The sequence below is a fragment of the Agelaius tricolor genome, unplaced genomic scaffold (assembly GCF_023055355.1).
Source record: "Agelaius tricolor isolate 1412-34295 unplaced genomic scaffold, bAgeTri1.0.p SCAF_30, whole genome shotgun sequence".
Taxonomy (NCBI): Eukaryota; Metazoa; Chordata; class Aves; order Passeriformes; family Icteridae; genus Agelaius; species Agelaius tricolor.
In genome coordinates this window covers 2,882,617-2,897,200 of record NW_027269290.1, presented here as the reverse complement: position 1 = coordinate 2,897,200, position 14,584 = coordinate 2,882,617, and the positions used below count along the sequence as shown (strand labels likewise).

General features: G+C 59.7%; 1 protein-coding gene across 5 annotated transcripts; it reads right to left on the bottom strand.

Annotated features, from left to right (window-relative positions):
• Positions 1–742: 742 nt before the first annotated feature.
• Positions 743–9,916, bottom strand: CSF1 (colony stimulating factor 1). 5 transcript variants are annotated; one of them, XM_071450104.1, is made up of 9 exons: positions 9,656–9,916; positions 8,317–8,445; positions 6,482–6,544; positions 6,033–6,212; positions 4,490–4,667; positions 2,878–3,662; positions 2,591–2,646; positions 2,449–2,501; positions 743–2,151 (listed from the first exon to the last, which is right to left on the bottom strand). In XM_071450104.1, the coding sequence occupies exons 1-8, from the start codon at positions 9,674–9,676 to the stop codon at positions 2,450–2,452; spliced, it is 1,464 nt and encodes a 487-aa protein (XP_071306205.1). In that variant the 5' UTR covers positions 9,677–9,916; the 3' UTR covers positions 743–2,151; position 2,449. The 5 variants fall into 5 exon arrangements, with proteins under 5 accessions (XP_071306205.1, XP_071306206.1, XP_071306201.1 ...); XM_071450105.1 differs by having other exon boundaries at positions 2,878–3,005; positions 9,656–9,915; XM_071450100.1 differs by lacking the exon at positions 9,656–9,916 and adding an exon at positions 9,190–9,594.
• Between the last annotated feature and the right edge of the window lie 4,668 nt (positions 9,917–14,584).

Below are 14,584 nucleotides of genomic sequence, written 5' to 3'. Positions count from 1 at the left end.
GACCATAATGACCGTGGCACGGATCCAGCAGGATATATATAGGTCCCACTTCCCTGGGAAGGGGATGTGGACCTGGGAAACCCCCGGCTGCTGCTGGGGAGAGGAAGGGCTGGGCTGAGTCAGCTCCCCTCGAGGAATCCTGTTTGTCAGCAAACCAGGCAGCAGCTCAGCCCTGGCACTCACAGAATGCTCCCAAATCCCCTCTTGCCCTTGCCACCCCCTTGGATGAGCAATGGGGGTGTTCACCCTGCACACCCCACGGGCTGGCAGGGATCCAGGGTGGTGTGGGAGCCCCCTGGCATCCCCCTGGAGATGCTGGATGTGTGCAGGGGGAGCAGGATGTGGGGCTCCCCTGCTCCTGGAAAGAAGAAAGGGAAGCAGGGGGAGCAGCAGGGGGGGAGGAAATGCCTCTTCCAGGACTGTCACTCGAAGCAAAGTGCTCCAGGAAACTTTGCCTCAAGTGTGTTTGCTTTAAACAGCTGCTTCCCAACCGTTCACACAGATTTTGGGGGGCCCCCAGAGCCAGAGCTGGTGCCTGGAGGTCTCAGCAATGCCAGCAGAGCTGGGGCAGGAAGGGCAGATGAATCCCTCTGCCCTCATTCCAGTGGCCATGAACTCCCACATGCATCCACAGGGAAGCAGGTCAGGGTAACAGTACCAGGACTCAACCCCAGTCACCCCCTCAGGGACTCCAGGGCTGAGACAGCTCAGTCCCCCCTTGCATCCCAGACTTACACCAAGCTACACCTCTCTGTTTATTAATAATATTAAATATACAAGTTGTTTTCCATTATTTTCTTTAAATAGACTTTTAAATGCTTTTGTATAAAATATTTCAGGATTTCATTGTATAAAAAAAAAAACAAACCCATCCCAAAACCAACAAAAAGCCCCAACCAAACAACAACAACAACAAAAACAAAAAGGCAAAATAAATCCAACATGGGTAAAGGCAAGTTTTCTCCCCCAGGAGCAGCTCCTCCACAGTGTAAACTGGTGACTTACACCACCAGGAGTTTGGCCCCAGACTTCCTGCTGCATCAGGGCTTTTATCCTGATTTACACCAGTCCCTCGCCCAGGAACCCCCTCCTTCTGCCAGTCATAAATACACACACATATATATATATTTATATAAAAAACCCCAAATTAATAGTGATGCTTTCTTTAAAAACAGTTGGGTTTGTCCATATTTTCATCCTTCATATAAAAATAATGCTTGAAACTCCCAGAGCAGCGTGGGCCACGCTTCATCCGGGGCTGGAGGGAGCTGCTGGATTTCGGGGCATATCCAGGGCTGGTGTGTCCCAAAGCAGGCTCTTCCCAAAGCCCCAGGGTGCCCAGCTGGGGCAGTTCCAGCTCTTACACCCACGTGGATCCCATCTTTCCCAGCCCCATTCCCTTCTCCAAAGCGCAGTCACCAAAGAAATGGAATCCCAGCGAGGCCAGCTCGTGGTGAGGACCCTGTGAGGGGCACACGGCCCCCCCAGAACACTTGTGCAGGATAAAGACTTTCATCCACTCTACTAAAAAATAAAAAATAAGCCCTAACAACAGGAGGATGGGGAGGGACTGGGATGGTGCCAAGGGTCACCCCAAACCCAGCCCCGTGCAGGGACGGGTGGGCTTTAAATATTCACAGTGTGAGGGTTTGAGTTGCAAGTCAGGACTGGGGGTCTCAGGACTGCCCCCCCAAAATTCAGGATGCTCCAGTTGAAGCCTCAGGAAAGGCAGGGTGAAGGGAGGCGATGGGTGCTGCTCCAAACCCACTCTGCTGGCATGGGAGAAGAGCCAGAGGATTTGGGGAGCCAATCCCTTCCATCTTCATGCAGCTCTGGCCGTGTCCAGGTGGGATCAGCTTCCATCACCCACATCCAGCACTCCATGGTCCTGCTCAGCACCGCAGCATCACACCAGCCTGCAGGCATGGCTCCAGCCCTTCGCTTCCTGGTGCCCAGGGGTCCCACTCAGGGCACATCCCCCCATCCTTCTGTCCCTGCCAGGGAGTTTTTTGCAGTCTCTGGCCACCGGCGCGGGGCAAGGGCAGAGGGAGTGTCAGCATCACGGTGGGATCGCGGCGAGGCCGGCGCGTGCCAACCCTCCTTCCGTCCGCATCCGTCCCCCCCGAGCAGCTTCACATCCTGCCTGGGGCCCTGGGAAAAGGAGGAGAGAGATGAGCAGGAGCTGGGGCTCTGCCAGGGAGGGCAGCGTGGGGAGAAACACACGAAAACCACAGGAAAAAATACTATGTATATTAAGAAAGTGCCAGTAATGGATTAACGAGCTGCGAAACCACATGCTGGCAGCGCTGGGGCGCAGACCTGCTCCTGTCCGTGTCTTCCCACCCAGAATTTCCCTGCTCATGGCCAAGGTCAGCACCAATGGGGACACAATATTGTCCTCACAGCTCGGACCGGAGCCCTTCAAGGTCCCACCCAGCCCCTGATCACCTCAGAGATCCTGAGTCTCCAGCTCTGAACATTCCCTTGCGCCCTGCAGCGCCCTGTGACAGAAAGATGGGGGGGTTTAGGGCAGGGTCACCCAGGGTGGGGGTCCCCAAGGTCCCCCCATGCAGGATGGTGTCACACCCACCTCCTCTCCGGCTCCTCGGGGTCGCAGCCTCCGTCCTCCAGCGGCCGCTGCAGGACCTGTGTGGAGGGAGGGAAATGAGCCCTGGGGAAGGGGAGGAGGCTGCAGCAGCAGGGTGGCAAATATCCCAAATAACACCCTCCCACCACGCTCAGCACCACCAATTAATTGTCCTCCAGTCTCAAAATTATGGGGAAAATGGGGCTGAAACCACACTGGCCGAGACAAGTGGGGAAACTGAGGCAGGAGATAATCTCGGTGCCCGGGGAGGGGAAGAGCTGGGGTCTTACCCTGGATTTATACTTGTAGAAGAGCAGCCCTCCCGTGGCCAGCAGGACGGCCACCACACTGGCCACCGTAATGTAGATGAGGGGCTCCTGGCGGCCCTCGCTGGCGGGCGGCTCCTTCCTGCGCTGCTCTGCGCCCAGAACAAAGCCAGAGTCAAAGCTGGGCCCGGCCCCGCCGCCATCCTCGGGGCCCCGCAGCCGGCTGAGCCCCCAGCCCCACGCCCTGGCCCTGTCCCTGGCGCTGCCCAGGGCTCGCAGCTCCGGGGCCATCCTGGAGAAGCGGAGCTGCGTGACCGCGGCCGCGGGACGGGTCCGGGCTGCGCTGGGCGATGCTGTCGGAGGGCTGGTCCTGAGCCCGCCGCGCTGCTCCGGGAGGATGGAGCCTCCCCACTGCTGGCCTGGATCCTGCGGCAGGTGGCCGGTGCCCCACTCCACCAGCTCTCCATCCCCACGGAGGACGGGGATGTCACCCAGTGCCAGGCTCAGCGTCCCGGCCGGATCCTGGAGGGCTTCGGCACTGCTGCCTGGAGCTGTCTGCTTCATCCCGGGGGCCAGCGCTGTGTCACCTAGCCCGGCAGCCAGGACCTCCTCGGTCCCTGAGCCCCCGTCCGTGCTACTGGGGGGCTGAGATGGGGCCTCTAAGTCAGCGAGGGTGGCATGGAGGAGGCTGGAAGGGACCCGGGTGCTAGCGGGTGCCGTGTCCCTGCCAGTGGCAGCAGAGAGGGAGGGCTGGGTGGCAGAAGGGAGGGCAGGGGACAGGCAATTGCAGTCAGGATCTGTCCCCACACCTGAAAGAAGGAGAGAGAAGAGACAGCCGTGGGGTCACCAGCCTCCAAGAGGGGCACAGGCAGCAGATCTGAGGTCGGGGGCACTGTCCCCGTCCCTCCCCGCAGCCCCGGGCAAGCGGGTCAAACAGCCCCTCAAAAAATGGGAGAGCCAGGGAGAGGCAGGGAACAGGCAGGAGCAGCGTGAGGGTGACAAGCAGCGGGTGGGATGAAGCAAACCCGAGTCACCGGGTCCCCTGAGCTGATGGCAGTGGGTTATTCACTTGCAGGAGCCAGAGAGCCACGTTTAAGGTCCCCACGGCACAAGGACATGGCACAGCTCCAACATGGGGTGACAGTGGGACATCTCCTCCATGCAAACACAGCACGGGCGCTCGCGGAAGCGCGGACGGCAACACAGGGCTCCTCCACCCCGACAGCAGCACTCGCCCCGAAGGCTTGGCCAGGGGAAACTGAGGCACGAGGCAGCTGAAGTGACACAGCCAAGGTCATGCAGCGTGTTGGTGGCACAGCAGTCCCTCCATTTCTCTGTTATGCTCCACCCAGCATCGGGGCTTTGAGACAGAGCCCAACGCCTCCTTGGTCCCCCTCACATCTCTCCCTTGCCTTGTTCCAGCAGGATTTAGCCCAAATCCCACCTTCAAATGGCGGCCAGCCCCTTCTCCCCTGACACTGATGCAGAGCTCGCTGACACAGAAAGGGGCCAAGGTGGACACGTGCCACACCCACAGACACACGACTCTTAAGGTGCTCCATGCAGGTGAGCCCAAGCCCCCCAGACCCCAGACTGGCACAGGTTTACTGGGCAGAGGCAAGGCTTGGCATCTCACCTGGTGAGGATCCAGCCTTCTTGGGTCCCAGGCACACCCTGCGGTAAACTTGGCTGCAATCCTTCGCAAAAGTCTCCCGTTCCTGCAGCAGGCGCTTGATTTCCTGGAAGAAATCCTTCACCAGCACCAGCATCTCGTAGGGGGACGTGGTGAACTCCTTGAAGCACATCTGTGAGAGCTGGAGGAAGCACCGGGCTCAGCATCAGCTCCACGACCACCCAGTGTCACCCCCACAGACACCAGAGCACTCCCAAGGCAGGACTTGACTTGCTGGTTCCTCGTGGCTCCATGCACACCCCAGCTCTGCTCTGCTCCACAGCCCTGCCACACACCCACCCCGGGACACTCTGCACATCCCAGTGCACCCCAAAATGCTCTGCACATCCCACTGCACCCCGGGACACTCTGCACACCCCAGTGCACCCCGAGACACTCTGCTCCTCCCATTGCAGCCCGGGACACTCTGCACATCCCACTGCCCCCCAAAATGCTCTGCACATCCCACTGCACCCCAAAATGCTCTGCTCATCCCACTGCACCCCAAAATGCTCTGCACACCCCACTGCACCCCGGGACACTGCACATCCCATTGCACCCTGGGACACTCTGCACATCCCATTGCACCCCAAAATGCTCTGCACATCCCACTGCACCCCAAAATGCTCTGCACATCCCACTGCACCCCAAAATGCTCTGCTCATCCCACTGCACCCTGGGACACTCTGCACATCCCATTGCACCCCAAAATGCTCTGCACATCCCACTGCACCCCAAAATGCTCAGCACATCCCATGCACCCCAAAATGCTCTGCACATCCCAGTGCACCCAGGGACACTCTGCACATCCCAGTGCACCCTGGGACACTCTGCACATCCCACTGCACCCCGGGACACTCTGCACATCCCACTGCACCCCGGGACACTGCACATCCCATTGCAGCCCGGGACACTCTGCACATCCCAGTGCACCCTGGGACACTCTGCTCCTCCCATTGCACCCCGGGACACTCTGCACATCCCACTGCACCCCAAAATGCTCTGCACATCCCACTGCACCCCAGGACACTCTGCACACCCCAGTGCACCTCAGAATGCTCTGCACATCCCACTGCACCCCAAAATGCTCTGCACATCCCACTGCACCCCGGGACACTCTGCACACCCCAGTGCACCTCAGAATGCTCTGCTCATCCCATTGCACCCCGGGACACCCTGCACATCCCAGTGCACCTCAGAATGCTCTGCTCATCCCATTGCATCCCAAGATGCTCTGCTCATCCCATTTCACACCAGCATGCTCTGGACCCCCCACTTCACCTCAGAATGCTCTGCTCATCCCATTGCACCCCAAGATGCTCCGGACATCCCATTTCTCCCCGGGACACTCTGCACATCCCATTGCAGCCCAAGATGCTCTGCACATCAAATTGCACCCCAGGATGCTCTGCACATCCCATTTCACCCCAGGGACACTCTGCACATCCCATTTCACCCCAGGATGAGGACCCAGTTCCAAAGCCCCACCAGGTGGGGGTGACTGTACCATTCTCTCCTCATCATCCTCCTCCCTGATGCAGGGGTCCACGTTGTCATCGATGCTTTTGTACATCCTGCGCACCATCTTCATCTTCTGGGCATTGGACGAGTTCTCCTTGAACTCTGTTCTCTCCAGGATCTTGCCCATCAGGGGAAAAGCAGCTTTCACATAGCAGATGGAGTTGTTCTGCAAGGACACAGTGACAAAAAGTGACAGTGGTTACCAGATGGGCATCCCACTCTGCCTGGGGGAAACTGAGGCACAGAGGCACCAAATGCCTTTCTACAATCCCACAGGGTTCCAAAGTGGGACTTGGAAGCCACCTGGCCTAGCAGGATGGGTCCCTCCTGGGCTGTCTCCTGCAAAGGGAGATGAGAGGGGAGAGTGGGGATCTGGGGACCCCCCACCATGCCCCAGCCAGCCCCAATTCCTGTCCCCAGCAAGAAACCACTCACCAACTGCATCTTGTCAATGAACTTGAAGGAGACCCTGCCCGGGTGCTGCATCTGGGTGTCAGCCTGGAAGGACAAAGCAGGATGTCACCCACATCCCCAGGAAGGACAAAGCAGGATGTCACCCACATCCCCAGGGACAGCACAGGGGCTGAGCCACCCAGATATGCCATGGTCTGGGATGGGGTGCCTGAGACCCCCAAATCCACAGAGCTAGAAGGACTTTGCTCTCATTCCTGCTTCATCCCATCCCACACTCCTCCTCCTCACACAGGCACATCCCTAAGGTTGATGCAGTGGCAGGAGGGAGCTCAGGATTCCTGCTCCCATCAGGATGTTGCACTCCCCAATTCACAGACCTTCTCCTGCCTTTCCCTGCCTGCTCCCACCCCGCCTCTCTTCCTCCTCCTCCTCCTCCTCTTCCTGCCAGCTCCACAGCAGAGCCCAGCCCTGCTTAATTCTCCTCGGGTCTCTCCCGCAGCACTCTCTCCTCTAAATCCAGACAGCAAAAGAGCATCGTGCGGTGCAGGAGGTGGCCGTGACACCAGGGTCACACATTCTCCGGGATCACACGGCGCCGGGGTCCCACACGCAGCGCTGCCGGCCGCCCATGCCACGACCCTTTCCAATGGCAGGAAAAACCCACCCGAACCAAACGCTCTCCCTCCGGGCTGCCATCCCAGGCTGGGAGGGCGAGGGCTGGCAGAATTACCGGCCGGCAATTCTCCTCTAGCCTGGGATGCCGTCCCGGAAACAATTGCTCCATTATCCTGCAGGCGCTGGAGCGAGGGCCAGCTCCTCCATCGGCGAGGAGAGGGCTGCAATCCCAGGCAGGAAAAACCACATCTCCCATTCAAACCTGCTCCGTCCCCGTTCTCCCACAGCCGCGGACCCAATTTTAATCCCTGGGCGGAGAGCAAAGGCTCCGGGGATGTGCAGTGCAGAGAGGGCTCGGGCAGAGGAAGCCGAGCTCGCCCACAGCAAAGGCTCCTGGCCCCGCAGCTCGGTGGTTAAAGAGGAAGAGGTGAAGCGAGCCCGGACACGGCGGTTACACCGAGCTCGGAGCAGCTCTCGGGGACTCGGAGGCGCCGCTCCCGTCCCTCGCCCGCACACCCCTCTTGCTGCAGGCAGAATTTAATCTGCGACAACCCTGCAAATCCCTGCGTGCCCCCGATTCCCGCTTCTCCCCTGAACATCCGCGTGATTCCCCGCTCGGAGGTGAGCCAAGGGCCACGGAGACAGAGATAGGGCCCCGGCAGCTGGATCGGCTGGGGCAGGGCTGGCCGTGCTGCGGGGCGGCTGCCAGCGCCCGGAGCTGCCCACGGGCTGGGCGGGATGACGGCCCCAGCGCCCGGCTCCATCGCCCGGCCGGGCCCCCCTCGCTGCCTGCCACCCACCCACAGCCCCGTCGCCAGCCCAGCTTCCAGGCAAGCAGCTGGACTCAGGAATGCAGCCGGATTCCTCTGCTTAACCCCTGCGCAGCCGCCCGGAAAGCACCGCAGCCCGCAGCGCCGGCCCCTGCGCTGCTTCCCCCGCGCCCCTGCACCCATCCAGCCTCACTCCTGTCCCCTTCCCGGCCTCGCTCCCGCTTCCTCTCCTCTCGTTCCTCCTGGCGTCACTTTTCCATGGCTCCCTTGATAAAGGCACGGCATCTGTCACCCCCCGGTGCCCACTTGTCCCTTGTGCCCAGGGATGCTCAGCTTCTGGGTACCATCGCTTCACTAGGGCAGCTGAAAATCGCCCCATTTCCTTATTTCAGCACTAAAAAGAGCTGCTTTGTGCCCGTCTGGCCCCGGATGAGCCCCCATCGCACGGCACAGCCCCGGCAGGGCACTCACCAGCTCCTCCAGCTCGGCCAGGTGTCTCTCGGTGATGATCTGCTCGCAGTAGCTGTTCTGCTCCGTCTCATGGATGCGGAGCAGGAGGAGGAGGAGGGACGGCAGCAGGGAGCAGCGGAGCAGGCACACCTGAGCACGACACGGGAAGAGTTTGAAGCAGGGATAAGCCACACACACGCCAAGCCCCCTGCCCCTCTCCACCACCCCGCAGCGTGACCACCTCTGTGGTAGCCGGGACTTGGCTACGGTCCAGCAGGATAATCCCACTGTGGTCCTCCAACCCCGTGCCTATCCCCATCCTGCTATTTTTAGGAGCTCCAGGTCAGCAGGGAATTTCCCAAGGCCCGGTGACACAAGCCTGGATGTGGCTCTTGGCCACCTCCACCTTCCCAATCCAGCCCCTCTCCCTTCTCCCGCACCATTTCTCCGTCTCTCCTGCAAATCTCCTCCTCCGCCCTGGCTCTCCAGAGCCCATCTGACACACTGACCCACCCATCCCCAAAAATCCTCTTCCCACCCTCCAGACCCCCCCAGCTGCCCCCGCCGGGCTCTTTCCATGCAGCAGCTCTGGCCTCGTCCCAAATTTCCCTCCCAATCCCCCTGCAAAGAAGCGGGGAGGCCCCGATCCGTGGCGGGACCCCGGTGAGAAACGGGGCTTGTCTCGGAGCCAAGGCTCCCGAGGAGGGGGTGGCGGAGACCCTCGGGTGGGGGTGCGCCCCCGCCTCCCGGGGCACCGGCAGGGAGAGGGTGCCTGGGTGATGGGTGGGGGGGAATTTCCCTTGGATGATGTCCAGGAATCCTCCCCTCTTGTGAAACTCCAAGATGCCGCCCGGGCCACCGCCGAGATGTGGCCACGGCTGAACGGAGCCTCACCCCGCCGGGAACGGGCTGGGGACGGGGCTGGAGCCGGGAACGGGGCTGGGGACGGGGCCGGGGACCGGGACGGAGCTGGAGCCGGGCTGGGGGTTGGAGCCTCATCGCGCAGGTCCGGGAATGGAGCCGGGGCTGCAGCATCCCCCCGCCGGGGCCGGGGCTGGGGCCGGGGCTGAAGCCGGGGCCTCCCCACGCCGGGTCTGGGAACGGTGACCGGGCTGGAGGCGGGAACCGGGAACCGGGATCCGGGAAGCGGGGCTGGAGCCGCGGCTTCACCCCGCGGATCCGGGGCTGCCACCGCCAACCGAGGCGGGGCTGGAGCATCCCCCGCCGGGAGCCGGGACCCCCGGAGGAGGGGACCCACCACGGGGGCAGGGGACACCGGGGGCCGCCGCTCCCGCACAGGTGGCAGCGGGGGTTGAGGGGGGGTCTCCGCGGCCGCGGGGAGCGGGAGGGGCCGCCGTACCTTGGCTCCGAGGCGGGGCATGGGGGCTGCCGTGAGACCGGGGCCGGGCGGAGCGGGCGAGACGGCGGCAGCGGCGGGGCCGAGCGGGGCCGGGCTGAGCCGCCGCCGCGGCCGCGCTCCCCTTTATAGCGCCGCGGCAGCATGTGGTTTATGAGAAATCACTGGCGAGACGCCAGGCCCCGCGGGGCCCGGGCCGGGCCAGCACCGGGAGGGCACCGAGCGGCACCGGCCGGCACTGCTGGGTCCCATCTGCACCGCTCGGGTCCGAGCAGAACAGCTCAGGTCCCATCGGAACCGCGCGGGTCGGGCTGGAGCCGATCGGAACCGCTCGGGTCGTTCGGTGGGCTGGACTCGCCACCGCTGGGCTCGGATCGGCGCCGTTCGGGACAGGCTGGAGCTGCTCGGTTACGATGGGATGGGCTCGGATTTCCCGGAATCGGATCGGCTCGGCCCGGGGCACCGCGTGTGTGAGCCCCCGTTACCACAAACACACGCGGGTGAGCTCACCTGGGCACACACGCACATCTGCACAGATGTGCCAGGGACAGACACCAGCCCTGGATGGCCATGGGCACGCCGGGCACCGGCAGCCATGGGCACACACAGAGCCCTGAGCCTGGCACACGTGTGTGCACACACACAGCTGTGCATGCATGCACACGGAACGTGCACGTGTGCTCACACACCCCCTGTGTGTGTACGGTCACCCCTGGGCACTTGTGAACCTGTGAACATACACACAACCCCCCTGGGTGTGCAGGGACACCTCTCAGAGCACACACACACACAGACACAGAGTTCTGGGCCTGGCACTTGTGTGTGCTTGCTCATCCCTGGGCACAGACAAACACACACACGCAGACAGACACACACAGACAGACATACACAGACACACACAGACATACACACACAGACAGAGACACACAGACACACGCAGACACACACACACACACACACAGACACACACACACACAGACACACACAGACACACACACACAGACACACAGACATACACACACAGACATACACAGACACACACAGACACACACAGACATACACAGACACACACAGACACAGACAGAGACACACAGACACACGCAGACACAGACACACACATACACACACACAGACACACAGACACACACACACAGACAGACATACACAGACAGACATACACACACACACACACACACAGACACACACACACAGACACACACACACACACACAGACACACAGACATACACAGACATACACAGACACACACAGACACACACAGACACACACAGACAGAGACACACAGACACACACACAGACACACACAGACATACACAGACAGACACAGACAGACACACACACACACAGACAGACATACACAGACACACACACACAGACACACACACACAGACACACACACACACACACACACACACAGAACACACAGACACACACAGACACACACAGACACAGACAGACACAGACACACACACAGACACACACAGACATACACAGACAGACACAGACAGACACACACACACACAGACAGACATACACAGACACACACACACAGACACACACACACACAGACAGACACACACACACACAGACAGACACAGACACACACACAGACACACACAGACATACACAGACAGACACAGACACACAGACATGATGGACACCCATCAGCACGTGCAGGGATGGATGCAGCAGCAGGGTGTACACGGACAGATCCATGAGCATTGATCAGCCCACGTGAGCACAGATCCATCTGCACGGATGGACCCACACGTGCACCAGCAGATGCATCTGTAGGGATGTGCATGGACAGACAGCTGTATTCGTGTGCATGATAGATCTGCACAGACATGGGCAAATTCCTGTGCATTCATGGGTCCACATGAACATAGACAGATCTGGGGGCATGGATGGGTCCACACATGCATGGACAGATCCACATGTGCATGGACAGATCCCTGTTTGCATGGACAGATCCATGTTTACATGGATAAATCCATGTTTGCATGGACAGATCCCTGTGTACATGGACAGATCCCTGTTTGCATGGACAAATCCACGTTTACATGGATAAATCCATGTTGGCAGGGACAGATCCCTGTTTGCATGGACAGATCCACGTTTGCATGGACAGATCCCTGTGTACATGGACAAATCCATGTTTACATGGACAAATCCCTGTTTGCATGGACAGATCCATGTTTGCATGGACAAATCCATGTTTACATGGACAGATCCCCATGTACATGGACAGATCCATGTTTGCATGAGCAGATCCATGTTTACATGGATAAATCCATGTTGGCAGGGACAGATCCCTGTGTACATGGACAGATCCATGTTTACATGGACAGACCCATGTTTGCATGGACAGATCCATGTTTGCATGGACAAATCCATGTTTACATGGACAGATCCCCATGTACATGGACAGATCCATGTTTGCATGAGCAGATCCATGTTTACATGGATAAATCCATGTTGGCAGGGACAGATCCCTGTGTACATGGACAGATCCACGTTTACATGGACAGATCCATGTTTGCATGGACAGATCCCTGTGTACATGGGTGGATCCACGTGTGCATGGACAGATCCACGTGTGCATGGCTGGGTCCATTTGTGCACAGATGGATCCCCATGTGCACAAGCAGATCCATTTGCACAAGTGCAGGTGGATCCCTGGACAGATCCGTGCACAGGGATCTGTGAGGGGCTGGATTTGGGGCCAGCAGAGCCACACAACAAGCGCCATCCCCAGCTCTGGGATTTTCCTCCTCGCTGCCTGTTTATTTCCAGGCGACTGGGAGTGCTTGGTGGCCACGAGGTGATCCATGGCAGTGCCAAGCACTCTGGCTGATGGGAAACCGAAAGCAAACTGCTCCACACACACAGAGGGATGCATCTGCAGCAGGGGATGGTGACAACGGCAGGGCCACGTGAAGGTGACAGCCACCACATCCGAGCATGGAGGGAGCAGCAGGATCTGCTCCCCAGGGCCGGAAACCCTGCTGGGGCTGCAGAAGTTGCTATGGGGTTTTCTTGGAGGTGAGAGCTGATGGCAAGAGTGGAGGCTTGGGATCAGTGACCTGCTGGAGGAGATGGGGAAGAGCTGGGAAGCAGCTGGAGTTGGGGACAGCAGTGTCAGCCCCAAGATAGTGTCAGATCTGCAGCAGCACATGGGTGTCACAGGTCTTGTCACCTTCAGTGTGCCTTAGCAACAGCAGCAGATAAACGTCTGAAGGTGACAGGTCGGGGAGGGAGGGCGGGCTCTGCATTAGAAATCAGCCATCCTCCCCAAATAACCCCTTTCTCCACAAAACACTGAGATATTACTCCCATTTTTCATCACAGGCTATCCTGGGAGCCTCACAGCTCCCACGGTGGGAGGACACCAGGGTGGACACCAAGGGACAGCGTGGGTGACGCCAGCACCGGGGGTGACTCACGGGGACCCCGTGGCAGCACATGAGGCCCTTTCACACCGGCTGAGGCCACGGGCTGCTCATGTCCCACACACTCATTGCCCTCTGCTTTAAAGGGACAGGAAAAGTGTCATATGCTGGGTCATGGGACAAGCTGTGGGGCAGGGACAGAAGGAGAGCAGGACAGAGGGACAGCAGGATGGAGGGACGGGTTAATATTAATCCACTTCATGCATGACACAGGGCGAGAGCAGCATCCGCCTCCTTTTTTTTTGGCAGGGAAGTGGCTTTTGCCCCTCCTCCCTTCCCAAACCTGCCGAAATCCCTGAGTCACAGGGCAGAAATGGGGCTGGTGGCAGAGGTGACAGAGGTGGCAGCTGTTCCGTGTCCACGCTGTAGCCAGAAAAATTGGGGGAGGTAAAATTTAGGGTGGTTGTCCCTCTCCCAGTTGCAAACTGGGACCAACAGCACTGTCACCACGCTGGTGCTGTGCAGGAATTGCCCCTCTCCCCCCACAGGTGCTGCCAGCCAAGGGGGAAGGGTGGGATGGGGCTGTGGGGCTTCCTGGGCATCCCAGGGTGCCCACGTCTGCTGGCCACAGCACAGAGCATGCAGGGCTGGGGGCAAGGCAGGGCAGGGTGGTCCCTGCTCCAAAGGGCCTGGAGCAGCCACCAGCACCACTCCCCTGCAGCCCCATCTCCACCGTGGCCATCCCTCAATTCTCTTGCTTCAGAAATTCCCTCTCCTCCCACCCACATGGGAGTGGGAGCACATCCCAACCAATCCCTCATTTCAGGAGGATTTTTCCAGCCAGCAAGCCCCAAAGCAGGGATAAAACCTGTGGCATATCCAAAGGGCCTGGAGCAGCCAAAGGTGGCAGCTGTTCCATGCCCACGCTGTAGCCAGAAAAACTGGGGGAGGCCAAATTTAGGGTGGCTGTCCCTAAAGGGGACTGGAGCAGCCACCAGCACCACCCCCCTGCAGCCACAACTCCACCATGGCCAAGGCTGGAGCATCCCTCAATTCTCTTGCTTCAGAAATTCCCTCTCTTCCCACCCCCAGGGGAGTGGGAGCACATCCCAACCAATCCCTCATTTCAGGAGGCTTTTTCCAGCCAGCAAGCCCCAAAGCAGGGATAAAACCTGTGGCATATCCAATCCCCCCAGCTGCATCCCAGGACCAGCCTCGGGCTGCCTCTGTGGAGAAAGTTATTTCCAGCAGGAAAATGTTGCAAGGTCTTAATCAGTTCCTTCCCAGTGATTCACCGGAGGGCCAGGATGATCTCCCGCAGTCTCCTGGGTGCTGCAGCTGAGCCAGGACACCACCAGCCCGATCCAAGCTGCAGCCATGTGTGCCCAGGCTGGAAATCCCCGTGGGAAGGTCCCGAGCCAGTTCCTTCAGGAGTGGAGGAATGTGGCTTGGAAGGCACTTCCCCCCAGCCCGCTGCCCGCGGGGGGGCTCAGGATGTCCTGATGAGGCTGGAGCCTTCAT